The sequence below is a fragment of the Carcharhinus amblyrhynchos genome, chromosome 2 (assembly GCF_965287045.1).
Source record: "Carcharhinus amblyrhynchos chromosome 2, sCarAmb.v2.hapA, whole genome shotgun sequence".
Lineage (NCBI taxonomy): Eukaryota > Metazoa > Chordata > Chondrichthyes > Carcharhiniformes > Carcharhinidae > Carcharhinus > Carcharhinus amblyrhynchos.
The window spans coordinates 81035444-81062688 of record NC_137325.1 but is presented as its reverse complement, the minus strand read 5'-3'; the positions used below and the strand labels follow the sequence as shown (position 1 = coordinate 81062688).

Below are 27245 nucleotides of genomic sequence, written 5' to 3'. Positions count from 1 at the left end.
AATGGGCCTACCTTGCATCAAGTTGATCTTTCTCTACACCCTAGCTATGACTGTAATACTACATTCTGCATGCTCTCGTTTCCTTCTCTACGAACAGTATGTTTTGTCTGCATAGTACACAAGAAACAATACTTTTCACTGTACATGTGACAATAATAAATCAAATCAAATCAAAACCTAGAAAAACAAAGACATCTAAATCAGACACCTATTTATTGACTACAGCTCAGCCTTCAACACGGCATGGTAGCACAGTGGTTAGCACTGCTGCTTCATAGCTCCAGGGACCTGGGTTTGATTCCCGGCTCGGGTCACAGTCTGTGTGGAGTTTGCACATTCTCCCCCTGTCTGCGTGGGTTTCTTCCCACAGCGCAACGTTGTGCCAGTCAGGTTGATTGGCCACGCTAAATTGACTGTAGATACATAGGTTAGGGGATTAGTGGGTAAAATAGGTACGGATATGGGGGTAGGGCCTGGATGGGATTGTGGTCGGTGCAGACTCAATGGGCTGAGTGGCCTCCTTCTGTACTGTAGAGTTTCTATGATTTCATTATTCCTAAAAAAAAAACTCCATGGCCTGGTGCTCATCTCCTCCCTCTGTGACTAAATCCTAGACTTCCTAACCCACAGACCACAATTGGTAAGGCTAGGCAACAAAACCTCTTCCACGATCAACCCCAGTAGAACCCATTACATACCAGAATCAGGACCCTCATTAACCTATTTAAATAGTGTCCACATTTGTATCAGGAAGCACCAGGGGTACCCATCAAACACCCAAAACAATGTGCCTTTTGGTATATTTCCACTGTGAAACTATCTGCTGCAAAATGCCACATTCTGATGCTCAATTTGGACCCTGAGAAAGCTCAATACTCAGACCAATTTGCACCAATACTCTGATTCAGCTGTCGTCTGTAGGATTTATTCCAGTGTTATCCATGAATCTTCATAATTAAAGTGTTTCATATCAAAATAGATTTATGCTTATATTTTACTAGAACATGTTTCACACAATGCTCGAACAGTTGTGTAATTAGTAATATTATTCAAGGCTGAGCATTTGCACTACTTTCAGCCACAACTGCTGAGTGGATGATCCACCTCAGCTTCCCCCCAGTGGTCCTCAGCATTACAGATTCCAGTTTTCCACCAATTTGATTTACTCCACATGATACCTGGTAGTGGTTAAAGGCACTGGACACTGTAAAGCCTATAGCCCCTGAGAACATGTTGGCAAATGTACTGAAGACTTGTTCTTCAGAACTAATCATGCCCCCAGCCAAGCTGTTCCAGTTGGTCTGAAACATTGGCATTTATCTGGCAATGTGGAAAACTATCCAGGTATGTCCTGACCACAAAAAGCAGATCTAATTACCACCTTAGCAGTCTGCTCACAATCATCAGCAAGGTGATAGAAGGTGTCATCAACCGTGCTATCAAGTGGCACTTACTCAGAAATAACCTGCCCATTGACGATCAATTTAGGTTCCACCAGGATGATTCAGCTCCTGACTTCATTACAGCCTTGGTTGAAACATGAACAAAAGATCTGAACTTCAGGTGAGGTGAGAGTGACTACCCTCAACATCAAGTTGGCATTTGATTGAGTGTGGCATCAAGGAGCCTGAGTAAAATTGAAGTTAATGGGAATCGGGGAAAAACTCACATCCCGTGAATGAATATAACAAAAATTATAAATAAGTGTCTGTGTTTCATTTTTACATTTGTGGCCTAAGGCTCTGATTCCCCAAAGGAAAGACGATGGATGGTATAAGCTCAATTTAGTCTGTAAAAGGGAATTAAGTTCTTTCCATAAGCCTTTATAAAAACATCACAATATTAGCAAGTAATGATTAACAAGAAGCAACAAGCCCTTGATTGGTACAGCTGCAAGCAAGTGAAAAAACTAATGGGAATCAAGGAAGTCTGACATTACACCAACAACTGTCATCGCTGCAGTTTTGTATAGGGACATAATGAACATTTACTCTTTATGACATGGATCTTGGCAGAACAGTATAAATAGCTCAGAAAATTTGGCTTGAAATGTTAACCAGCCTAACTCATTTGCACAGTCTTTTCCAGGAACCTCTCTGCTAGAAAAATGCCATATGCCAAAGATGCAAGTTTTCAGGAAATTCCAGGTAATCCTATCATCCATTTTACAATTCCAGGATTAACAGGGATAATCAAGTAAAAACTGATGACATGGGAAAGTTACTCATCCACTTCAGGGACTTTTGTTACCTCTGGTGCTATTTTTTTGTAAACTAGTTATTGCATTCATTTTAAATTCCTTTCTGCTTTTTAAAATCCAATTTGTTCATAGTAAATACAATAAACAAAGAGAAATCAATGGTTGGTTGTAAAAATTAAATTCAAAGTAGATTTTAGATAAGGCGAGTTTTACTCCAAAAATAAATTTTGAGTCTGGGGAAAAGAAAGCAGTTATTATGAACCAGCTGAGAAATACTACAAAAGATAGAAATAACATTTGAGAAAGAGATTATAGAATTAGGATCATAGAAAACCTACAGTACAGAAGGAGGCCATTTGGCCCATTGAGTCTGCATCCCACCCAGGCCCTATCCCCATAACCCCATATATTTGCCCCACTAATCCCACTAACCTATGCATCCTGGGACACTAAGGGGTAATATGGCATGGCCAATCAACCTAACCCGCACATTTTTGGACTGTGGGAAGAAACCGGAGGACCCAGAGAAACCTACGCAGATACAGGGAGAATGTGTAAACTCCATATAGTCAGTGACCCAAGCTGGGAATCGAACCCAGGTCCCTGGAGCTGTCACTGTGCCATCGTGCTGCTTGGCGGTAGAATGTCAACTGAGAGAGAAGTAGTGATAACTTCAGAACTCTATCATTTTATTTGGGATTTTGTTTTGATAAATAGTAATGCTCCAGTTAAAAGAGAAATACAACAGTTGCAGGAAATCTGAACTAAAAACAAAAAATGTCAGGCAGCAATATTGGAGAGAGAAACAGATTAAGGTTTTAGATCTTTGACCTTTCATCAGAACTGAGTAAAGTTGGAAATGTCTCGAGCTAGTGAATAGGGGAGGCTCAGATGAGGTACAAAAGAAAAGCTCAGTGATAAAATGGAGGGCTGCAGAGATTTGTCAAAAAGGTTTCATGTTGCAAGGTCAAAGGAATGGCAATGAGACAAATAGAAAAGTGGAGGATGAGCCCAGAGAAGGTGTGCTTGACAGGAAAGCTGCTGTCCAAACACAAAGTGAAGGAAATCAAAGAAATACAAGGAGAACAGCACTTCGTCTTTTGACTGGGCATTATAAAGCCTTCTCAGATAGCAGACTGAGTTCAACAATTTCGATCATAACCTCTTCCCCATTTTGTTTCACCTTTCTTTGTTGGTTTGAACTTCTCCTCTCATTTCTCTCTTCAGTAAGATCACCTATCATTCTCCTTAACCCCAAAGAGGCCCAATCTCCTTAATCTTTCCTCAAAGGACAATCTCTTCATCCCAGGAATCTTGTTGCTATAAGACAGATTGCCAACTTATTACCACCAGCTAAGAACTTCACAAACTCAAAATGTATCCCTTTCTTTGTAAGTACTTTAAAAAGAGTATTTCTCCATTTTTTTTAACTTTGTTTCTTTTGACACAATGGACAGAATTTTCCCAGCCTTGTTCTGGCAGGTGGGAAGGAAAGTTTTGAAAATGATGGCCAGAATTCTCCAAAAATTCTAAGAATTGAATTCGCAGGAGAACTGCACTAATTCATCCTAGTTTTTTCAGTGGGATTTCAGACTAGAATCTCCCATGCTCTGTGCAACTAGCGTGAATCACATTAGATTCAGGGGCCTATTCCTGCCTGGGAGGTTGAAACGAGCAGGTGTCTGCGCATGCGCAGTGGCCCCAAACTGTCACTCTCCTGTTTGTGGCCGGCTTGATTACTGGCCAGCCCAGGACGTCCACAGTGCTGCCTCCCAACTCTCCCACTGCCTGATCATGGCCCCTACCCATTCCCCAGCATCCCTGGCCCCCCTCTCCCCCACCAGTCCTGGCCTCCCCTGGTCTCCAGCACCCCCATCCCCTGCATTGCAGGCCGCACGGAAGCTGATCCCTCTATATGGTCAGGAAAAAAAACCTAAACAGAGAACCGGAAGACTTATATAATATTCTACAGAGTTCGAGAGAGAACATGGAGAACTTGAATCTTACATAATCTTTAAGAGACATGGAAATAAGATCAGGGAGCTTGGTAAAACCACCGCAATGCTGACCTCTGTGAATCAGAGATGCAGACAAAGGCTTCTGGGGGGGAGATGAAGGATAATGTAAATAGCATTTATTGAGTCAGAGATTTGGGGGGAGATGTGCCCTATAGGTTAATGTTAAATATACAGTCCACATCATCTGAGATACAAGATCACATAACAATGGAGGATGGCGAAAGGTAGTTTTATGTAGAAGCTCATGCTGAGTCTATACTATACACAGCTGATGTAATGTTTAATAAAAGGTAGAGTTTACCAACAACCTAGCCTCAAACTTTATCGGTAAGTCTAGGCCCATGAGAACCATATCTAAGAGCTTCAATGATAATAGCAGTGGTGCCTCCTCCATCTATAGGTGCCCTGGCAGTCTCCTGCCTGTCTCAAAAGTGTTCAGTTCTCTTGTTGGGGCTGTCAGCAGGTCAATATTGCAGTCCCTGCTATTGGCCCAGCCTGGTGAATGCCCCTGCAGACGGCCTCTCTTAATTGGAGATCTCTGGTAGGATTGCACAGGCGGGTGACCAAGCATCATCTGCAGAGTCAATTCCTACATTTGGTCTCAGTCTCTGAAGATCTTTAAAAGCAGTAAGATTCCACTTAGTGTAAATAGTGGTGAATAGAAATTAATAAACAGGTGCAGGAAGCCCACAAAATTCTTAAGGAGGTGAATTATTACAATCAATTGTAATCTTTAAAGATTATTTGATCCCTTAAGCTCTAAAATTTTTGAGATTATGAATAAACAAGCAGCCGTAAATAAGGTTAAAACTGAACATAGCTTCTTTCCTTTAGGGCTTCTAATCAGATCTTTTTGATTAGACCGTTACACTGCTTCCTTGGAATAATGAATTTCACATGTCCTCCTGTCGTCAGGTTGGTTGTACAATCCACCACAGTTTTTTACATGTCTGGCCCTAATCAGGAGGGTTGGATGCTACAGTGCTGACTTTTCTATAGATTCTGATAATGCTATAGAGCTGAATTTCTCTTCAGGGGCTGTAAACAAGAGCCAGGACTGTTTCTGGGTCCTCAACCTGCTCCAGGGGAAATAGTCACTTATTGATTCCACGTCCAATTAAAGGCATTAGGCAAGCTTTCAAAACTAATGGGTCAATCAGAGGCCTTCCAGCTTCAGAGGATCAGAAGGGTCATCCAGACTCAGATCATTGGCTCTATTCTTCTCCTCAGACGCGATCAGGCCTGCTAAGATTTTCCAGCATTTTCTGTTTTTGTTTGAAATGTGTTCTGCCCAGTTTGATGTTTTGTGTAGTTTTGTCTTCAAATTATGGGATGCTATTAGTGCGCAAAGTGTCATTAAATCATTCAAAAAATGTAGAATATTTAATTCCATAGATGGGAGATGAAGTGATTTGTTGTGGACAGATGATAATGAAAGCATCACATCTTGTCTAGAGCTGGATGCTGGTGGTAATGCCATAGCCAAAGTGACTCTGATGAATTTGATAAACTCTTTGCATTGGACGCCGAAGATGATGGATTTGATCATCTTTAAAATGTTATGCTTGTGTTTCAAACTACCCTCACACAAATGTTTTCATTAAATAAAACATAACACATTCCAGCAAATATTTCAGAACAATAACTGTTTGGTATAGCCCCTTAGTGGAGCAAAAATGTTTCATGCTGAACAAGATCATGATTGCTCAGAGACTGAGAAAAGGCCTCAATTCCAATATTACCATTTTCAGCGATTCCTCATTAGATAACAACAAGTACCCATTATGTCATTTCCATAACATAAGTAGAACACCCACAGATTTTAATTTCAAAATAGTTACAACCTACATCAACACTGGACATATAAATTGACCAATGTTTTGGGAAGGACCTTTCAAAACTTCAAAGGCCATAATTTACAGTGACTAGCAATTCAATATGGAGGTGCCCATTAATAATGTTTTAAAAATTGCATTGAAGATCATAAAGAACAGCCAGCCCACAGCTGTAGTTGGGGTGATGGAGGTTTGAATTCCTCTGCAGGAAAGCTTTTGTTCTACCTGCAAACAGGGTCTTTTGGCCATCTGGAGTGACGAGTTTGTGGAGTGGAGTTTTGTGTCTTGGTGCAGGCCTCAAGACAGTTAAATTGCCTCCTGTCGGGTCAGAAACTGGAAGCCAACTTGAAAATTCCAGTCGGCTTCCTTCCACTACCGTTAACAAGATTCTCAATGAACCTAACTGGCTGCCCCCAGTTGTGCCGGGAGTGGTGTTGGGAAACCATCTTGCCAACTGGTGCCAGTATTCTCGTACCCAGCCCACCTCTGTTTCTGAAATCAGGGGGGGCCCAAGAATCCAGCCCATGAAAGTGAAGAAACTGAACCAACTGAGGGTAGGTGCAAACAAACATCAATCTATGCTGAGATTTGAGCTTAACACGAGTGTTGCATTATCGTGCTTGTCACTGTGACGTGGGAATGTGGAGACTGGGGTTTTATTCTATATCTAACTGAGCTGTGACCTGCAATTCCAGATAACTTGCTGATATATTTCACTGTTGCTGGCAACAAACAGGCTGCCACGGTTCCTACATTGTGACAGTGACTTTGAACTGCGTTATATGCTGACAGAATCCCCACACCCTAGCCTGAATTGCAGGGACAAGTCCGCTTCTGCTTGGCCAGTTTCTCCTGCATTAACTTTACAGCTCTCAGGTCTTAAATTAGCATAGGATGAGACTCCTGCCCCTCTCCAAGAGGAAGTCCTGCCTCATACAGCTGTTGGCTAATCAGAGACTGGCAGCTCTGTAGAACCAGCAATGCCACCAGGTGTGGTGCTCTCTGGCAGTACTGCAGCAGGCAGAAGAATCGTACAAGGCCATCAAACCCAGGGGGGAGTCTGGAATCTCATTGGATCTAGGCTGGCAGGACCCTGGCAAGGAGCATGGGGTTGCATGTTGGACAGGAATGGATGTTGGGAGGGCAAACTGTGTGGTCGGGGAAGGAGGGCCTCAGATTTGCATGGGGGACCCAGAAAGGAGACACTGCCACTTTCACTGGACAGAATTCTGCAGGATCAAACCCATGAGGCTATATGTTTGATGTAGGCCTCTCCTATAACATCGTATTTCACTGGTCTACTTATCTGCTTTCCTGCCTCCAGCTGACCTGTTCAGCCTCACGATTCAGAATATCACATTGGCTGTGAAGTGCTTCGGAAAAGTCTGTGGCCATGAAATGTGGTAAACAAAATGTAACTTCTTTCTTTAATTGTGGCAGATATAAGTAAGAAAATCATTAACGTAATTGTTCAAGAACACAGGACAGCGATACTAAGTACAGTGAAATACATCAACACTTCTGTATCACGATGACACAGACACATCTGGACTTTCTCTTCACTGTAAGCAAACAGACAAAAAGGATTTAGGGCTTCTTAAAGTTTATAAAGTTTAGTGGGCTTACATTAACACTGCAGTAAAGTTACTGTAAATGTCCTCTAGTTTTCACACTCCAGCATTTGGTCGGGCATGCTGAGGGAGAATTTAGCATAGCCAATGCGTCTAATCAGCACGTCTTTCAGACTTTGGGAGGAAACCAGAGCACCCAGAGGAAACCCACACAGACACAGGGAGAATGTGGAGACTCAGCCAGTGAGCAGGGAATCAATCCCAGGTCCCTGGCACTGTGAGGCAGCAGTACCAATCACTGTGCCACCATGTCGCCCATAAACATTTCTGAACGCTTTAGGACACTCCATTTAGAATTCCATATGATAACAAGATGGCTAGCAAAGCTGTTCATGCACATTAGAAAAAAACATTTTATGGCAAGGTACAAAAGGTGTTATTGCTCTGTAGAGTGCTTGTATCATCCCAAGTCACTAGTTTATTTTGTGTGAGGGCTGACTTTTTAATGTAGCATTTGCATTGATATTATTGAATTCTTCATATATACATAAATATATGCAAAATTTAGATTCATATCTGTGTAAATTCCAGTGTTAAACAAAACTCTCTCATTCAAGATTCAGTATATTGGAAGCTTATAAAACCAGTCACTACTAAAAGAAGTTAATGATGAAAGATTATGCTAACCTGAAACTTGAGGGGCAATTCTCCCAAAAGTGTTGAATTGGTGGGAAAACTAGTCTAGATCACAACTGTTTTTTCAGTGCAGCTTCAGACCTGAATCTCCACACTCTGTGCAATGCAAAGGTCACAATCGGGAATATCATTAAATATCCAGGGAGGCAGGGACTATTCGCACCAGAGTTTTGACAGTTCTGGAACTCTGCACATGCGCAGTGACCCCGATCTGGCAGTCTCTCCATTTGCTGACCAGCTCAATCGCTGGCCAGCCCAGGATGCCCTCAGTGCTGCCCCTCTAGTCCCCCTATGGCCTGATCACGGCGCCCATGACAAATCCCTGGCCAATCCTGACTTTCCCCCTCTTCCTGGAGTGCTCCAAAATCCAGCCCACCTCCCCCTCCCTCAGCAGTGGTGATCCCCCCCATCCCCTCACCCCGGCAGACCTGCCCCAGAGAAGCATGCCCCCCTCCCCCCCAGCAGTCCACCAACTCCCCCCCCAAGGCCACCCCAATCGCTGCCCTCCCTCCAGCTCAGACCAATCCCAATGCAGAGAGGCAGCAGGACCCCCCCCACCCCCTTTGGTTGCCCTAAGCCCTGCCCACAATAGGCCCCATCCCCATGGCACCCCCTAAGCATGGGCATTTTGCCCCTTGGGCAGAACCAAGGGGCACTGACTAGCACTGCCTGGGTGCTTATGTCCAGGGGGCACCACCCCTCCGCCATCCAATACCTGGGGACCCCAATTACCCCCTCACCCTTTCATTTTGGTGGGTCTCCTGCTAGTTCACCGAATTTGGGGAGCTACCCTAAACCCCACTGGAATGAAATACTCCTGGCGGGGTGGGAGATTCAATCGGGCCCGGCAAGTTCCCAATAATCACATGCAAAACATATGAAAAACAGAATCAAATCATTTACCTGTATTCCCGCCAGTGTGGTCTGTACTCCAACTGTTCTTCAACTCCAGGAAATGTGCATGCATTCCTAGTGCATGTGCAGATCCCGGAAAAAGGCCGACGACGGTTTCGTTAAGGGGAAGTCGTGTCTGACAAATTTATTGGAGTTCTATGAGGATGTGTCTAGGGCGGTGGATAGAGGAGAGCCGGTGGATGTGGTCTTTCTTGATTTTCAGAAGGCGTTTGACAAAGTACCTCACAAGAGGTTATTGCAGAAGGTCAGGGGGCATGGAGTTGGGGGTAGGGTGTTAGCGTGGATAGAGGATTGGTTGTCAAATAGGAGGCAGAGAGTGGGGGTTAATGGGTGCTATTCGGATTGGCGGATGGTGACTAGTGGAGTGCCCCAGGGGTCGGTGCTGGGGCCTCAGCTATTTACCATTTCTATAGATGATCTGGAGGAGGGAACCGAGTGTATGGTGTCGAAATTTGCTGATGACACCAAGATTGGTGGAACGGCAAATTGTGCGGAGGGTGTGCAGAGTCTACAGAAGGATCTAGATAGGTTGGGCGAATGGGCCAGGAACTGGCAAATGGAATTTAATGTTGGCAAGTGCGAGGTGGTCCACTTTGGTAGGAATAATGGTAGGAAGGACTATTACTTACGTGGCAAAAAACTGCAGCAGGCGACGGTGCAGAGGGACCTCGGGGTCCTTGTGCATGAGTCGCAAAAACCCAGCCTGCAGGTGCAGCAGGTGGTCAGGAAGGCAAATGGGATGCTGGCCTTCATAGCGAGGGGGATTGAATATAAAAGTAGGGAGGTCTTGCTGCGGCTGTATAGGGCATTGGTGAGGCCGCAGCTGGAGTATTGTGTGCAGTTTTGGTCGCCGTACTTACGCAAGGATATTTTGGCCTTGGAGGGAGTGCAGAGGAGGTTTACTAGGCTGATACCGGAGTTGAGGGGGTTGAGCTATGAGGAGAGGCTGAATAAACTAGGCTTGTACTCGTTAGAGTTTAGAAGAATGAGGAGAGATCTCATTGAGACGTATAAGATGACGAATGGGATGGATAGGATAGAGGTGGAGAGACTCTTCCTGCTCAGAAAGGATAGTAGGACTAGGGGGCACAGCCTCAAGATAAAAGGGGGGGCGGTTTAGAACAGAGTTGAGGAGGAACTTCTTCACTCAAAGGGTGGTGAATCTCTGGAATTCTCTGCCCGTTGAGGTGGTGGAGGCTGCCTCGCTAAATATTTTTAAGACGCGGGTTGATGGGTTTTTGATGGGCAAGGGGATTAAGGGTTATGGGGAGAGGGCGGGAATGTGGAACTGAGCCACGACAGATCAGCCATGATCTTATTGAATGGCGGGGCAGGCTCGAAGGGCTGGATGGCCTACTCCTGCTCCTATTTCTTATGTTCTTATGTTCTTATGACATGATCCTCGCAACCGAACGCACCAGAAAAGTTATGGGTCGTGATGGGAGAATCAGGCCAAACTTCATGTTTGTTTCCTTCCACAGAGGCTGTTTGACCTGCCGACTATTTTCATATTTTTTCATTTCTGATTTCCAGTGTCCACAGTATTTTGCTTTGGAATGGGTCCCTTACAGAAACTTACTGAGTTAAACACTGCGTTGAAACATAGATCACATTACTTTTTGCTTTCACGCAACGCTCCCTTATTTTATCAATACTTACTGGATTTTGGGACACAACTTCCTTGTCATTTGCCACCGCCATGAGTTGGATAAGTGTAAAGATGGAGTTAAACACGTAGGAGAAAAATAAATTCTTATGAAGTGTTATCCTCTGACAGCTGAGGCTTCTAGAAAACAAAAATCAGAGCGGAAATTTACAATTAGTAACAAATGGCCAGTTCAGAATTTGTGAAAAGACTTCAGTCATTCAGAAAATAAAAGGATGGTACTCTGTGTTTTTATGGTTTACAATAACGATTACAATTAAATCCTTTACCACTCTAACCCCAGAACAGTGCATTTTATCTTTCTCCACAGAATAGATTTATTCTGTCGCCACAAAGGGAATGATGAAGCAAGTCGAGCATTGATTATGACATTTGTCTTTGGTACCTTTATGGAGTGCACAGGAGAGACTGAATGACTTTCCCATCTGTACAATTTTCTCCTTATATTCAATGTCTAAGATAGCAAAGATGAAAGTCTCATCTGTGAGATTCTCTCAAGTTGACTACCATATGCTGGGTTAGCAGGCCAGCTGCACAATATATCTACATTATTGTTTACCATCATAGTGATAATGCAACAAGACCAAGCATTGGATTGGAGAATTGGAGAACAGTCTAACAGAAGAACATATATCTTCCAAAAGGTTACATGGGACTCTTACCAATTTTGGCTAGAATACCAATTCTCATTCTAATATAGAGACCATCCAATCTTTCAGCAATTGTGTTGTTCAACCAAAAACAACAGCTCTCGATTGCAATGTGGAGTTCCTGCACCCCCTCCTCAACATTCAACTACATTTTTAATTTAATTAATTGAGGCTGCCTCTAGAAGTCATTGTAAAGATCATTGGTTTGGTTGCTTGAACCTCAGTAAACTGATGGCAGTTTGCAAAGTGTGTGCTACAATCACTCTTGAATCAGTTTCAGAAAGGGACCTGTAACAGGCATTAGTGTTCTGGTTTTCATAGACCTTGAGACAATTGTTAGTTAAAGCTAAGGACCCTTGATGATTACAGTGCACCCTAACCAAAAAAGATGACTGAGCACCTAGGTTCTACTCTTCATTCTATCCCTGTTGTTTCTTGCAGTTTAAATAAAGCAACACATCTTCTGCCTAGTATTTGGATGATGAGTTTCCCCAGTGGTATCTTTCTTTAGAGTCTAAGATGATATGTTTAGCTGTAGTCCTCATTTAGCTGCCTCTTTCTCTCCTCAGTTACTGATACCTTAATTGCATAACCTCCTTCCCTTGCATTTTCAACCCCCTACATTAATTGTGTTGATGATTATCAAAAAGTTGTTGTGCTCATCCTTGGATTTAATGAGAATTCAGTAAAACAGTCTATTTGTGGTGCTGTCTCCCTCATGGAGAAATATGTAAGAGAGCTGCATAGTTTGTTATTCTGTCTCTTCCTGACCTGCAGCTTTATCAGAGATAAATTTGGGTGATAAATTTCCAGTGAGAAAAGAATGCAGAGATAGTAGTATTATATACTTATGACAGCCTGCCAAACAAGATTATGCCTTAAATCGCATCTTTCATAGAAATCTTATAAAACACTTCGAAATAGTATTCATCTGTGCTAACAGCAATGTACCAGTTCACTTATACCTAATACTGGAATAAATCCCAATAGCGACGCGAGCTGGAATGTTAATCCCTTTGTCAGCACTTCACTAATTAATTAAAGATCTTAACATGGAGCCTATTAGATAGATGTTTGAAGAGGTGGCCAACACTCGATTGCCTTACTCTATCCAACAGAATGTTGTCCTTTTGCTGTTGTCACAGAGTCTACTAACATCGCTCTCCTTATTGAGTTGGTAGCAGTTCCAAGATGAGCCTTGGATTGTCACTTACATGCTGAGGAACAGTAAAGAGTTGGCTGCCTATTCTGTCTCCATAGAGACAAGAAAACTCATGATAGCTGTGGTAAAGTTTTCCATTTGGCAGTAAGTCACCCCACACAATTTTTTTTGGTTTGCTGCTGATTTCAGTGGAAGGAAAATGAATAATCTTAGTGTGCAACAAGCATTCTTCCAACTCCCATCTTTGTTGTCCAAGTGATAATTCTGAATTTGATGATCTTCTGATATTATTATCAATTAATAAATACAATCCTGCAGAAATCGTATCCCAAAACCTTTCAGAATTTTAAGAAAATAACCCCTTAATTAGGGAGAGACATTAGTGTATTTGTAATGCCACTGGCCTAGTAATCCAGTGGCCCAGGCAAATAGTCTTGGTGCACAGGTTCAAATACCACCATGGCAGCTGGTGGAATTTGAATTCAATTAATAAAGTCTGGAAATGAAAACTAGCTTCAGTATCAGTGGCCATGAACTTGTCATTAATTATGTTAAAATTGATTAGATTAACTAATGTCATTTAAAAAAGGAATTATGCCTTCCTTACCTGGTCTGACCTATTCGTAGAATCCCTATAGTGCAAAAGGAGGCCATTCTGCCCATCAAGTTTGCATGAACTCTCTGATAAAGCATCTTACCTAGGCCTCACTCCCCTAACCTCATATATTTACCCCATTAATCCCCCTAAACTATTCAGCATGGCCAATCAACCTAATCTGCACATCTTTGGATTGTGAGGAGGTATTATCACTAGGCTACTAATCCAGAAACTCAGCTAATGTTTTGGGGGCCTGGGTTTGAAGCGCGCCATGGCAGGTGGTGGAATTAAATACAATAAAAATTATCTGGAATTAAGAATCTACTGATGACCATGAAACCATAGTCAATTGCCGGAAAAACCCAACTGGTTCATTAATGTCATTTAGAGAAGGAAATCTGCCATCCTTACTTGGTTTAGAACATAGAACATAGAACATAGAACATTACAGCGCGGAACAGGCCCTTCGGCCCACAATGTTGCGCCGACCAGTCTTATTTTTAAAAAAAAACATTGACCCACTAACCTAAACCAATCCCTTTTCGTCCATAAACCTATCCACCAATCTCTTAAACGCCCCCAAACTAGGCGCATTTACAACTGCAGCAGGCAGGGCATTCCAGTCCCTCACCACCCTCTGGGTAAAGAACCTGCCCCTGACATCCGTCCTATAACTACCCCCCCTTAATTTAAAGCCATGCCCCCTCGTGCTAGCTTTCTCCATCCGAGGAAACAGGCTATCACCATCCACCCTATCTAAACCTCTAATCATCTTATATGTTTCTATTAGATCCCCTCTTAGCCGCCTTCTTTCCAGTGAAAACAACCCCAAATCCCTCAGTCTCTCCTCATAGGACCTCCCCTGCAAACCAGGCAACATCCTGGTAAACCTCCTCTGCACCCTCTCCAAAGCCTCCACATCCTTCCTGTAATGTGGGGACCAGAACTGCACACAGTACTCCAAGTGCGGCCGCACCAGAGTTGTGTACAGTTGCAACATGACGCTGCGACTCCTAAATTCAATCCCCCTACCAATAAACGCCAAGACACCGTACGCCTTCTTAACAACCTTATCTACTTGATTCCCAACTTTCAGGGATCTATGTACACATACACCTAGATCCCTCTGCTCCTCCACTCTATTCAAAGTCCTCCCGTTAGCCCTATACTCAACACATCTGTTATTCCTACCGAAATGGATTACCTCACACTTCTCCGCATTAAACTCCATCCGCCACCTCGCGGCCCAGCTCTGCAACCTGTCCAAGTCACCCTGCAAACTTCGACACCCTTCCTCACAATCTACCACACCTCTGACTTTGGTGTCATCAGCAAACTTACTAATCCACCCAACTATACCCTCATCCATTAATTGAGATTGGCATCTACCCAACAATGTGGAAAATTGTCCAGGTATGTCTTGTACACAAAAAAAAGGACAAATCCAATCCAGCCCATTACCACACAGTCTACTTTTGATTATCAGTAACATCATGAAAGGGGGTTATCAACATTGCTGTCAAACAGCACCTGCTCAGCAATAACCTGCTCAGTGATGCCCAATTTGGGTTTTGCCAGGTCACTGAGCTCCTGACCTCATTACAGCCTTGGTTCAAACATGGACAAAAGAGCTGAATTCCAGAGATGGGGTGAGAGTGATAGCCCTTGATATCAAGGCCGCATTTGATCGGGTGTGGCATCAAGAAGCCCCAGCAAACTGGAATCAATGGGTAACGGGGGCAAATTCTCCACTAGTTGGAGACATACTTGGTACATAAGAAGATGGTTGTGGTTGAGGAAGATCAGTCATCTCAGCTTCAGGACATCACTGCAGGAGTTCCTCAGGGTAATCTCCTAAGCCCAACCATCTTCAGCTGCTTCATCAATGACCTTCCCTCAGAAGTGGGGATGTTCGTCGATGATTGCATAATGTTCAACACCATTTGCAACTCCTCAGATACTGAAGCAGTCCATGTTCAAATGCAACAAGATCTGGACAATATCCAGGCTTGGGCTGTCAGGTGACAAGTAGCATTCGCACCACACAAATGCTAGGTAATGGCCATCACCAATAAGAGACACACTAACCATCGCCCCTTGACATTCAATGGTGTTACCATCACTGAATCCGCAACTGTCAACATCTTTGGGGTTACCATTGACCAGAATGACAACTGGACTCAACACATAAATACAGTGGCTGCAAGAGCAGGTCAGAGGGTAGGAATACTGCGGTGAGTAACTCACCTCCTGACTCCCCAAAGCCTATCCACCATCTACAATGCACAAGTCAGGAATGTGATGGAATACTGGATGGTGCAGTTCCAACAACATGGAAGAAGCTTGACACTATCCAGGACAAAGCAGCCCACTTGTTTGGCACCACATCCACAAACATCCACCCCTTCCACCACCGATATTCAGCAGTAACGTGTACTATTTACAAGATGCACTGCAGCAATTCACCAAAGTTCCTTGTATAGCACCTTCAAAACCCACAACCACTTCCATCTCAAAGGAAAAGGGCAGCAGATACATAGGAACACTACCACCTGCATTTCATCCTGATTTGGAAATATTCCTTCACAGTCACTGGGTTAAAATCCTGCAATTTCCTCCCTTATAGCATTGGGCTGCAACGATTCAAAAAGGCAGCTTACCACCATCTTCTCAAGGACAACTAGGGATGGGCAATAAATGCTGGCCAGCCAGCAACGCCCAAATCCCATGAATTAATTAAAAAGAGAAAACCCATGCAGACACAGAGAGAATGTGCAAACTCCCCATAGTCATCCAAGACTGGAATTGAACCCAGGTCCCTGATGCTGTGAGGCAGCAATGCTAACCACTGTGCCACCATGCCACCTCCATGTGACTCCAGATCCTCATGATGTGGTTGACTCTTAACTGCAAGCCACTCAGTTCACGTGTAATGAGGGATGGAGCAACAAATGCTGTGTTTGCAAGTGTCATCCTCAACCCAAGAAAGAATAATAAAAATTGCCTCGATTGTTATACTGTAATCTTGTATTACACGCATTTCCATAGTTCTGATATCCTTCCTTTAATGAGACCCGCATGAAGCACGCCAAATGTGGCCAAAATAATTTCTTGTACAACTAGAAGAATGCATTGTAAAATAGATACAATTCATGTTGTGACAGCAGTGTTTCAGAAACGCAGGAAATTTACAAGTATATGTCAGTTGCATTAGTACAACATGCATTTTAAAACTTATTACAAACAGTAAACTGACAGAATGAAGCTCAAGTCTCTTCTAAACAAATATTTACTGAAAAACTTCTGAAAATCTCACAGCAATAAAAGAAAATTTGATTATTCTGACAGCATAAACAAAGACCAAGATAATACAATTGTGAGAGTTGACTTATACTTTCAATAAATTGTGTTTATTTCCTTTATTTCTTATATCATTCTGATTAACCACAGCGGCATTGTGATAAACACAGGTAGGCTGTTTGGAAAATTACAACCTTATGTGTATCATTTTAAAACGAATATAGTATTTATTGGGTCTGTAAACTTATCTAATAAATATTAGACTATTCTTGTCCTTTAAATGAGATGTAAAGCCCTAAATTGCCATCTGTTCTTCATGTGGAAATAAATAATCCCTTGGCATTGTTTGAGAAACGGCAGTGGAGTTCTCCCATGTGTTGTGATTAAAATTCATCCCTTATCAAAAACCTCTGTCATTGATTATCTAGTGATAATCCCACTGGTGTTGTTGGGAACTTGCTATATGCACATTGACTGCAGTGTTTCTAACAGTAAAACAAATGGCTTCACTTTAGAAAATACTTAATTGGCTGTAAAGCACTTTGGCAAAGACTGAGGTCATGAAAGCTGTTATCAAAATGCAAGTGTTTTTCTGCTGCAAAAAGTTTTGTATCTTTTATTAATCTGTTACTGCTGGTAAATAAATCTCAGACTGTTTCACTGCTTGATAGAGGGCTTCAGCTAGGCATTCTTGTCCCTCATGGTATCTTGAGATTGATTGTGAAATGCTTCACTTTTCTTAACTGCTAGATAATAATAAATACATGAAGAATCTTAGTTTGCAACCACCAATCTCATTCCAATCAATGCCTATCTGTCCTTTTTTGAGGGAAATAATCAGGACAGATGCAATTGCTTTAGGAGCAAATCCACATATAAGAGCAAATCCACAACTCAGGACACGGTATTCTTTTCATCACTGATCTCACTATTATGGATTTTGTCCTCTAATTCTAGTGAGATAGCATGATAACATACTCAGCAACTACATTGCAATACTTTGAACTTTTTCCAATGCATTTGCAATAACAGAAACTTGCATTTCACACATTAATATAAGTATACCTTTCAACATTTTCACAGAAACATCATCAGATAAAAGTTCAACACCAAATCAAAGAAAGGAGATATTGGTGTGGATGGGAATTGTGGGTAGGGGGAACACAGGAAGGGGGAACATGAGGGACTGGTTAAAGAGGGTCTCTCGTACAAGGAAAGACAGGCGGAGGTGCAGAAATGTTTAGGGATGGGGTTCCAGAGCTTGGGGCTGGACAGCATCACAGCCACCAGCAGGAAAAGGGAGTTAAAGATGCAGAAGATACCAGAGTCGAAGAAATGTTGAATTGTTTCAGGATTGTAGGGGCTGGAGAAGATTACACCAATAATAATGGATGAGGCAATGGATAGATTTGAACATAAGAATTAAAAGTTTAATTTTGATGCATGGGCGATTGGGAGCCAATATCATTCAGCAAGCACAAGAGTGGGAGGTGAACAGAGTTTTGGCTAAACTGAACTTTGTGGATGACCAGGAAAGCATTGGGAAGTTAGTCAACCTTGGAGATGGCAGTTAATGGAATGAGGTAAGTTTGAATATTATAGAAATGCTGGTATAGTATAGAAAGTTCAAAACTGAGCTCAGGACCAAATAGGATTCAGCAATATCAAACAGTCTAGTTCCACCTGAGACAGTAAGCAGGTAGTGGGATACAATCAGTGGCAAAGCTACAGAGTCTATGGTAAGGATTGAATATCCTGCCTTTGGTTTTTCCCGTGTTCCCATGAAGGAAATTATAGCTCAGCATGTGTTTGACAAGCAGTTCAATAGCACAAATGGATGAGCAAAGAGAAGTGGTGGGAAGTTAACTGAAAACTGCATACATGTCAAAACTGAATCCACATCTTTTGATAATGTTGCTGAGAAGTGGCAAATAGTTGAAAAGTAGAAAAGGATGAGGATAAGTCCTTGGGAGACTGTAAAGTTCATGGTTTGGGATAGGGAGTGAAGACATTGAGATATCTGGCTGTGATTTGATAGGTAAGAATGAAACCAATTGAAAGCTGTTCTACCAAGATGACCAATGATGGAGACACATTGGAGGAGGATAATATTACTGACCTTGTGGGAAAGAGGTTAAGAGGACAAGGAGACACACATATCATGAACACAGTTTGGGAGGCAAGAACACTCTCTTTCTAACATCGCTTCCTCATAACACAGGAACTGCAGCAGTTCAAGAAGGTAGCTCACCACCACCTTCTCAAGGACAATTACGAATAGGCAATAAATGCTGATCTTGCCCACATCCTGTAAAGAATAAAACAAATACAAAGAAAGGAATATTGCTGATGGGGCAGCAATTTGCAAAGGGCAGAGAATCTGAGGATTGATTTAACAACAGGGGCATTAGTGGGATTTTTGAAAGGGAGTAGGGATTGCAGCTGCTCAGGCAGAGTAACTTACTGCTAGCTTGGGGGATGTGGGAGCTGGGAATGGCAGCTGAGTGCTCTGCATTTTAGTGGGAATGGGTCACATGACAGAGTTGGATTTCAAATAAGCTCAGAGATAGCATGAGATGAGATGGGGAAATAACTAGAGAAAGATATTGGTTTGGAGTAAGGGAGGGGATTCTTGAGTAACATTTGGCTTAGTAAGGCTAGGAGGAGTGAGGGTTGCAGCAAAGGCAGCTGAATAGGAGGAACTAATACTGGTGACAAAGAAGGCAATAAGCTCCTTACTATGTTGTTAGTGGTGAGGATGGAAAGAAGGATGGATAGAGGCTTAAAGTGATGTTTGATGGTGAAAAAAAGGGATTGGATTTGCTTTTTGGTCCTGGAGTAGTGAGAAATTTGAAAGAGCGACTCATCAGACATATTGAAGTTTGCACATCCTGGGTGGGAATTTTGGGTGTGCATGCCCCAAGACCAGAAATTCCTGCCCGAGGTCAACAGATCCTTGCATGCCCCACTGGATTTTTTGTCCTACCTGTGGCAGACGGAACAGGAAAATTCTGCCCATTGTATTTGAAAAAGCACAAATAGGATTGTACAAGGTGCCAGGGCAGAGGGGGTGAGGAGAAAAGTCAGGACAGTAAAGGTTTTATTGTGGACAGGGGCACCAAAGGTGGAAGCTAGAGAGAGATTCGAAAAATATTGGGGGAAATGACAGGCTAAAGCTGAGTTAGTTATGAATCTGAAAAACTCATGCATCATTTCCTTGTCTATCCACTTCATTGTCCCTGATCTGTTTAAGCACTGTCTAGCTCCTTAACATTTATCACCCTGGCATACATTTTATTGCCACCAATAAATTTGAGTAAATTAGAATCCATACACCCCCCAGACTGGGTTTAATTTGCCAGACAACCTCTAGAGGGAGCTATTGCACATGTGCAGATCTGTGATTCTGCACATGCTCAATTTCAACAGCAGGGGTCTGACAGACAAAGCTGTCAGGCCCCTGCTGTTGCAAGCAGTCTCCCAGACTCTTCCCCCATCCACAATTGTGGGTCCCCATAGTCAGTTGTGAGCACCGCACTGCACCGACATATAGCCCCCACCATCCCCTCCCACCCAGATTGATTGTACCTCTCTCCCCCCGATCCAATCACCTGCAGAGTGGCAGCAGGCCTCCTCCTGCACTGATTGGGCTGTTCCTTCAGGCCCTCCCCTATTAGCCCCACCCCTACCCCAAAGACCTTGACCCCCATAGCTCCCTCCAATAGGCCTCACCCCCAAGGTATCCAGTGAGCGTTGCCAAGGTGCTTACAGTGCCAAGGTTCCAGGGTGTCACTGCCAGACTGGCACTGCACAAGGGGCACCCCCATTTTCCTTGACCTCCCTAAGTGATCGATTAAGTGCCAGGCTCACTAAACAGATGCAGATGAACATTATAATAAGTTTGAATAAATTATTCAGTCTTTCACCCATTTCCGGTGAGAGGCCAACGTCGCTGGAAATCTGGCTCTCATAAGATCGCGAGAAATGAGAATCGGGCATGATCCTGATTTCTCGGCTCCCACACGATTTTACTAGCTCGCTCATACTGGGTGAGTGGTAGCATTTTTGCTTTGACATGGATGTCACTGTTGGGTCCGTGTTTATTTATTAGCCATCCTTAGTTCCCTGAGGGCAGTTGAGCGTTGCCACATTGCTGTAGCCCTGGAGTCACATGTAGGCCAGACCAGTCAGGATGGCAGATTTCCTTCTCTGAAGGGCATTAGGACATTTCATCCACCTATGATGGTGCCTGGATAACTCACCCACTGAGTTAGAAGCTGCAGGTACAGCAATTAATTAGGAAGACAAATGGCCTTGGTCAAATCTTGCTACAACTGCATTGGTGAGACCGTGCCCGTGTAGAGTTTTGATCTCTTTATATAGATTGAAATGATGATGCAATTGATTTATTTTCAGCCACATATTCTGATTACATTGTGCCCGCTTTGCTGTGAGAGTGCACATGAGACACAATCAGATTAAATCAAATAGTTTGATTTTTATGGGAACGCAAGGTTTAAGGGAATAAAAAAGCAAAGTTCAATTCATGCGTGAAGCAAGAACTTAACATTAAATCAGTATAAAGTGTTTTTTGTGCTGCATTCATACAAGCAGGACATAGGTGACTAAGAATGAATAATCATAAGTGTTCAAGAAACAGTTCAATGGTATGAATACCTAGAATCATAGAATCCCTACAGTGCAGAAGGAGCCTGCATTGACAACAATCCCACCCAAACCCTAATCCCATAACCCCATGTATTTAGCCTGCTAATCCTCCTGACACTAAGGGACAATTTAGCTTGGCCAACCAATCTATCATGCACATCTTTGGATAGTGGGAGGAAACCAGAGCACCCGGAGGAAATCCACGCACAGGGAGAATGTGCAAACTCTACACAGACAGTCACCCGAAGCTGGAATTGAATCTGGATCCCTGGCGCTGTGAGGCAGCAGTGCTAACTGTGCCACTATACTGTAAACTAAGGTTATCAAAACACTTACAGGACGGACATCATTATAGAAACCTTGAAACTTCTCCTGATTTAATGGTTCATCATTTGTGTTTGGGAAGTGAGAAGCTTTGAAACAGTTATAAAATGCACTTGTTTTATGCTTATCAAATACGTAGGATGTTTGGGTCTCTTGTAATAGCCAAACAGGATATTTTGAAATACTTCATAGGGTCTCTGCCCATAAGGGGTGACATTGCCTTTGACTAGAGTTGACTATGCAGTGAACAATCTCTGAACAATACAGGTTTTGAACACATATATGTAGGGGCATAAAAAAAGTACACCTTTCCTGCCCTTTTCTATCCCCCATATATAGGCTAAGATGTCAGAAAATACATTTTGTTCCCTGGGCATCTGATCAGTGCTGCCAGGTGTGAACATAGACTTGGGTATTGTGATTATTGTTCCAGGATCATGTAACCTTTAGATTTCTGGTTGAATTAAAGGCTTGGGTGAAAGAGACAGGTAGTTTTATTATGTGTTAATGTGAAGAGATAAAGAGATTAAGAGGGAAGCCTGGAGACTGTGTGAAAGCTTCAGCTTCAGATAACTGCATGCGAAAAACCTTTGATTTCACAGTTTAAAGTAGGGTAGGCGAGTTGGATTTTTTAAAAAAATCTTTCACAGGATGTGAGCATCATCGCTGGCTGGGTGAGCATTTATTTCACATTCCCCATTGCCTTTGAAAAGCTGGTGATGAGCTGAATGGATGACAGAGGCCAGGTATCCTGTAGCTTAAAAGGTAAACTACGAACTGGATTATGAGGATTTTCCTTCTGTGGAGTATTCATAAAACGAAGACACTATTGAATGGAAATAAATCAATTTGCAGAATTTTTTCACTGATAGATCCTGCATGATTTTCTTCACCTGTACATGAGCAATAGGTTTCAGTAAATTAATTTGAGAATTTTATAATCCTATGTTTCCTTTGCTCATGTCATTATTTACTTGATTCAAACCTAAATCTTCAGAACAGTTTGACTATTACAGATTGGTACCTGAAAGGGATTTGAAAAACAAAAGTAACAGGCAGAAGTATAGATGGTGTGGTAAAACTATTTGTGACATGGAAAATACCTCAGCAAAATAAGGAATGTGAAAGGACTAAGGTCAAAGAAGAAGATTGGCAGAGGGATAAAGTGAGTTATGAGAAAAAGAGAGGAAAGTTGTGTGTTGTGAACCAGAAGTCAGAGAATCAATGGGTGAGATTTTCCTGTCCTGCCCACCATGGGATCGTCAGCGAAATGTCTGCTGACTTCGGGAAGGAATTTCCTGTGGTGGTGGACATGACTGGAAAACCTCTCCCTTTGTTGCGATAACAGAGGGAAATTGATGCCAGTTGTAAAAGGGCAGATCATGGAGGAAAAATAAATTTAAATAGCTGCCCAGAGCTTAGGATGGTATTGTGAGAAATTTAATCAAAGGTTGGAATTTTCTGGTCATTCACGCCAGTGGGATCTTCCAGTCCTACCAATGGTGAGACCCCACCGAAGGTTTCTCAGAAATGAATTTTTGATTTTGTATAGTAGTTTTGACATTCTAAAGTTAGAAAAAACTCACAATGAGACTTGTGAACACAAATTTAAAGAGAAACTGTGATTACTAAAGTAGATCCTTTAAGCCAAAAGAGTTTAGGTTGCAGTTGGTGGCCAGAGTTACAACTCTGTATACTTAGATAAAAATGTGACAATTTTAATGTGTATACAAATTCATGCCGGTGAGAACAGGTTCATTCCTGTAACTTGGAATTTGAGATATCTGAGTGGTTTATGATCTATCATGAGTTGGGTTCATCGTAGGTCAAAATCTTATGGCAAAACTTGGTTTGGGGAACAAGTGATTGGGGTAATACTCAGAAATTTGGGCAAAGCAAGGAAAATAATTCAAAAAATGAAAACAAAGCTTTTCATCATGCTGAAAGAAAACAGGTTGAACTGGTTTGTTGATATCTGTGGGAAGTATTTGTTTCCTGGTAAAAGGAAGACTTGGGGAGAAAAAGGAGAAGTGATGCCATCACGTCCAACTGAAAGCTTTGCACTGCCCTTTTTACGATTCACCCTTTCTGCTTACAGCTGAAATTACCACACAATAGCCAAAACTTTCCGTCCTTGTTCACAGCTGGGATTTTTCAGAGCCGCTGCAAGTGAATGGAGTTTTGGCTAGAACACCAAATCTTCCCGCTCTCGCCCTAATGAGGCTGGAGAATCCAGCCCAATGTTTAATTTGCTGAATGAAAATGTGCACACGTTGGGGATTATGAATTGTCAGATATGGATGGATGAATTAACCGATTCCACCTGGAGAATAATGGGTCCGTTGTGTCTTTTTTGTTTACAGGTGACTGAAATTCTGCAAGTAAAGTTTCCAGCAGTTTCAAGATTTAAGAATTTTATAATCCTATATATTTGGCAACAGCATTATTTATTCTGTATAAATCTGGACCCTCGGAATAGTTCAGGTGTTCCACAATTGTACTGGAAGCAGTTCAGGGAACGTACACTTGGCTGATACTAGGGAAAGAGTTATATTATGAATGAAAGGTTGAGCAGATTGCTCCCATAGTCATTGAAGTTTCAAAGAATGTAAGGTTACCTTATGGAAACACATATGATTCTGAGAAGGCTTGACAGGATGTTTCCTTTCATGGGGGAGTCCAGACTAGGGGGCATAGTTACTCTCCCATTTAAGATGGAGATGAGTAGGAAATTTTTCTCTCAGAGGGTCATTAGTCTTTGCAATTCTCTTCCACAGATAGCAATGAAGGCCAGTAGATCAATGAATATATCCATAGCTGGGTTAGACAGATTTTTGATAGGCAAGGAATTCAAGGGTTATGGGGGACAGGCAAGAATGTGTGGTTACAGCCACGTCAGACCAGTCATGATTTATTGAATCATTGAGTAGGCTTGATGGACTGAATGGCCTATTCCTGCTCCTACTACTTATAATCCTATATATTTAAAACTTAACTGTTTTAGAACCAAGTAAATTAAACTTACTAAACAGCTCTGTTCACCATTTTGTCTCCACAAATAATTCTGCTAGATGTACGAAGGATGGTCAATTTCTTCTAAATTGATGATGACTACCACTTCTAGCCCTCACGTTCATTCTAATACACATTGAAATATCATATCAGTTACTCCCTATTACTTTTCCACTTATTGAGCTCAAACTAATAGCTCTGAATTCCCCAATTCACGTCTCACTTGTTTCTTGACTATACAGATTATACTGCCTCTCCTCAGTCCTCAAACACTGGGTTGGAGTTTCCACTTTGGGGGCTATTGGCAAAAAGAGTGCAAATTATGAGTGAAATTTCCTGAAGTGACGTCATGTTCACATTTCCTATCAAGCATATTTGCATAAACACAAATACAAAATCTTCCCTGAACTAATACAATTTATGAATGTAATAGAATGTAATTGTTCATTGTTCATCTTGCCTTAAACATATCCCAAGATATATTTAAAAGCAGTCACCTGGGGAGGGGGAAGGGGTGATTCCAGAGTAGTGCAGCAGGCCAGGAGACTCAAGCGGAGGCCATGTACTGGACTTCCCACTGGATCCCATGGCCTTCGCTCGTCTCCGGTCACTGGATTTTCAGCGTCATCAGCTCTGTGTCAGAAATTGGCAAAGAGTTGTATAAATTATGCTAATGTTCATTTGCATTTGATTAGCAGGCCTGGGACTGAAGTTTCCTGACCCACCAGCCTCCTGCATCCGCCTGCCTGCCCACTCCCACCTCCACACCACCCCCCCACCCCCACCCAAGGAATGTTTCACTCCAGCAGGGTTTACAACAGCTCCCCACTAACGGGAAGTTGGTGGTCCGACCCTGCTGGAGTGAAGGGAGACCACGGAGACTGCCCAGGAAGTCAGGGGTAAGGGGAGGTGACCCCTGGACATTGCTAGCTTGGCAGTGTCAGCCTGGCCTCCTGACACTACCCAAGGGGCACTGCGGCAATGCCCAGGGGTCACCTTGGCACTGCCCACTGGACATTGAGCAGTGCCTAAAGGGCAGGTCCAGAGGGGGCATGACCTATGGGGGTAGGTATTGTGGGGGTGAGGGGTCCCGTTGCCTCTCTACTTGGAGGTGACAGAGGATTGAGGCCTGTGATTGGGGCTGGCCACGACAGCGGGGGGGCTGGCCTGCAAGAGGGAGGTGGGTCAGCGGGTAGAGGGATGGGGGGGTGGGGCGGATTCAGGGCTAGCCCAGACACATCCAGAATGCCAGTCATCGGGATGTTGGGGGGCTCTGCAAGCCAGTGATGAAGAGTCACGGGGCTGGCCAGCGAGTGAGCTGCCATTGATTGGGAGGCTGGCAGTGCAGGGCTACTGTGCGTGCGCCAACCTCGGCACTGACAGGTCGACACATGTGCAGTGGCTCGCTCAGTGCTATGCTGCCAGCCTCTCCAGTGGGGATAGGCTCCACCCATTGATTAACGCTGGTGCAATCCGCAGTGCTCACATTGTCGGGGAGACTCATTTTGAAAATCTTGCTGAAAAAAAACAGTGGGATTTACTCCAGTTTTGGCATTCAGAATATTTTTTGGAAGAATCCCCCCTCTGATGGTTTTATTAATAGAGCTGACATCAGTTTATCACAAAAAATATGATTTTTAAACAGTGTCTGTTCCACAGCATGTGGGTAACTCTTCAAATATCTGGAGAAAAAATTATACATAACTGTTTTCTAGTTTCATTGGCCCAGAGGAATACTCAGTACGCTACTCAGTTTCTTTGTAGATTAAATATTTTGAAAATAAAAGCTTCAAAACCTATTAAAAAATGCCACTAGAGTGTTTGCACCCCCCAAAAAATGAGCTTGGTTTGAAAAACCTGCCTGAAAGATTGCAACAGGCAGAAAGCCACATGCTTATTAATTCAACCTGGGGCTCTGGCCAATTTTGTGGGCAGGGTCATCTCTGAATGCAATTTATTAAACCAGATTTACGAATCACAGACACTCTACTTAAACTCAGTAGAGCTTGCATTTTAAATTCTTCGATCTTTGATCTTGGTTTGGCTGATTCAGGGTGATACTTGCAGAAATTCTTGACCACTGTCTTCATCTAGCTTTTAAAAAACCTATTCACCGATTCCATCTTTGACTTAATGATAGGATTTGTGTCATCGGATCCAAATGGCCCAATAATTTTTTGGCTAACTTTCTTTTATTGTGTTGGAATGTTCTCAGCCCTCTTCGGGAATTGCTTTTGGAGCAATCCAGCGCAGTCATTGGGAAAAAAAACCTATAACAGCTGGGGTGAAGCTGATAGCTGGAAATGTCTTTGTGTCTGTCCTTTTGATTGTGAGAATATTCTCCTGTGCCAGTTAAACCTGCAGATTATTCATATTCAGGGAGGAAAACGTCTTACTTGGAATTTGGAAGCTAAATTGCATTTCTTTATTTGACAATGGCAGCTTTTTGTGTATTTAAAATGAATGGAAATATCTCTGAACGTAATTCTTTTCAAAAACCATTGAAGTGATCAAATAATCAAAAACGTTACGAAAAAGTCATGTTGTGTTTGAAAGCTTAAGGACTGCCTGCCATGGAACACTAAACACCCTGCAAACAGTAACTTGCACTTTGATTGTTTAACAAAGAT

General features: G+C 42.8%; 1 protein-coding gene across 2 annotated transcripts in view; it reads right to left on the bottom strand.

The window, feature by feature from the left end:
- Window positions 1–27245, bottom strand: part of calcr (calcitonin receptor) — a 269497-nt gene that overhangs the window by 84704 nt on the left and 157548 nt on the right. For both annotated transcript variants that reach the window (XM_080216792.1, XM_080216801.1), the window contains one exon: window positions 10895–11021. In XM_080216792.1, the coding sequence (XP_080072918.1) occupies window positions 10895–11021 (127 nt within the window). The remainder of the gene's footprint in view (window positions 1–10894; window positions 11022–27245) is intronic.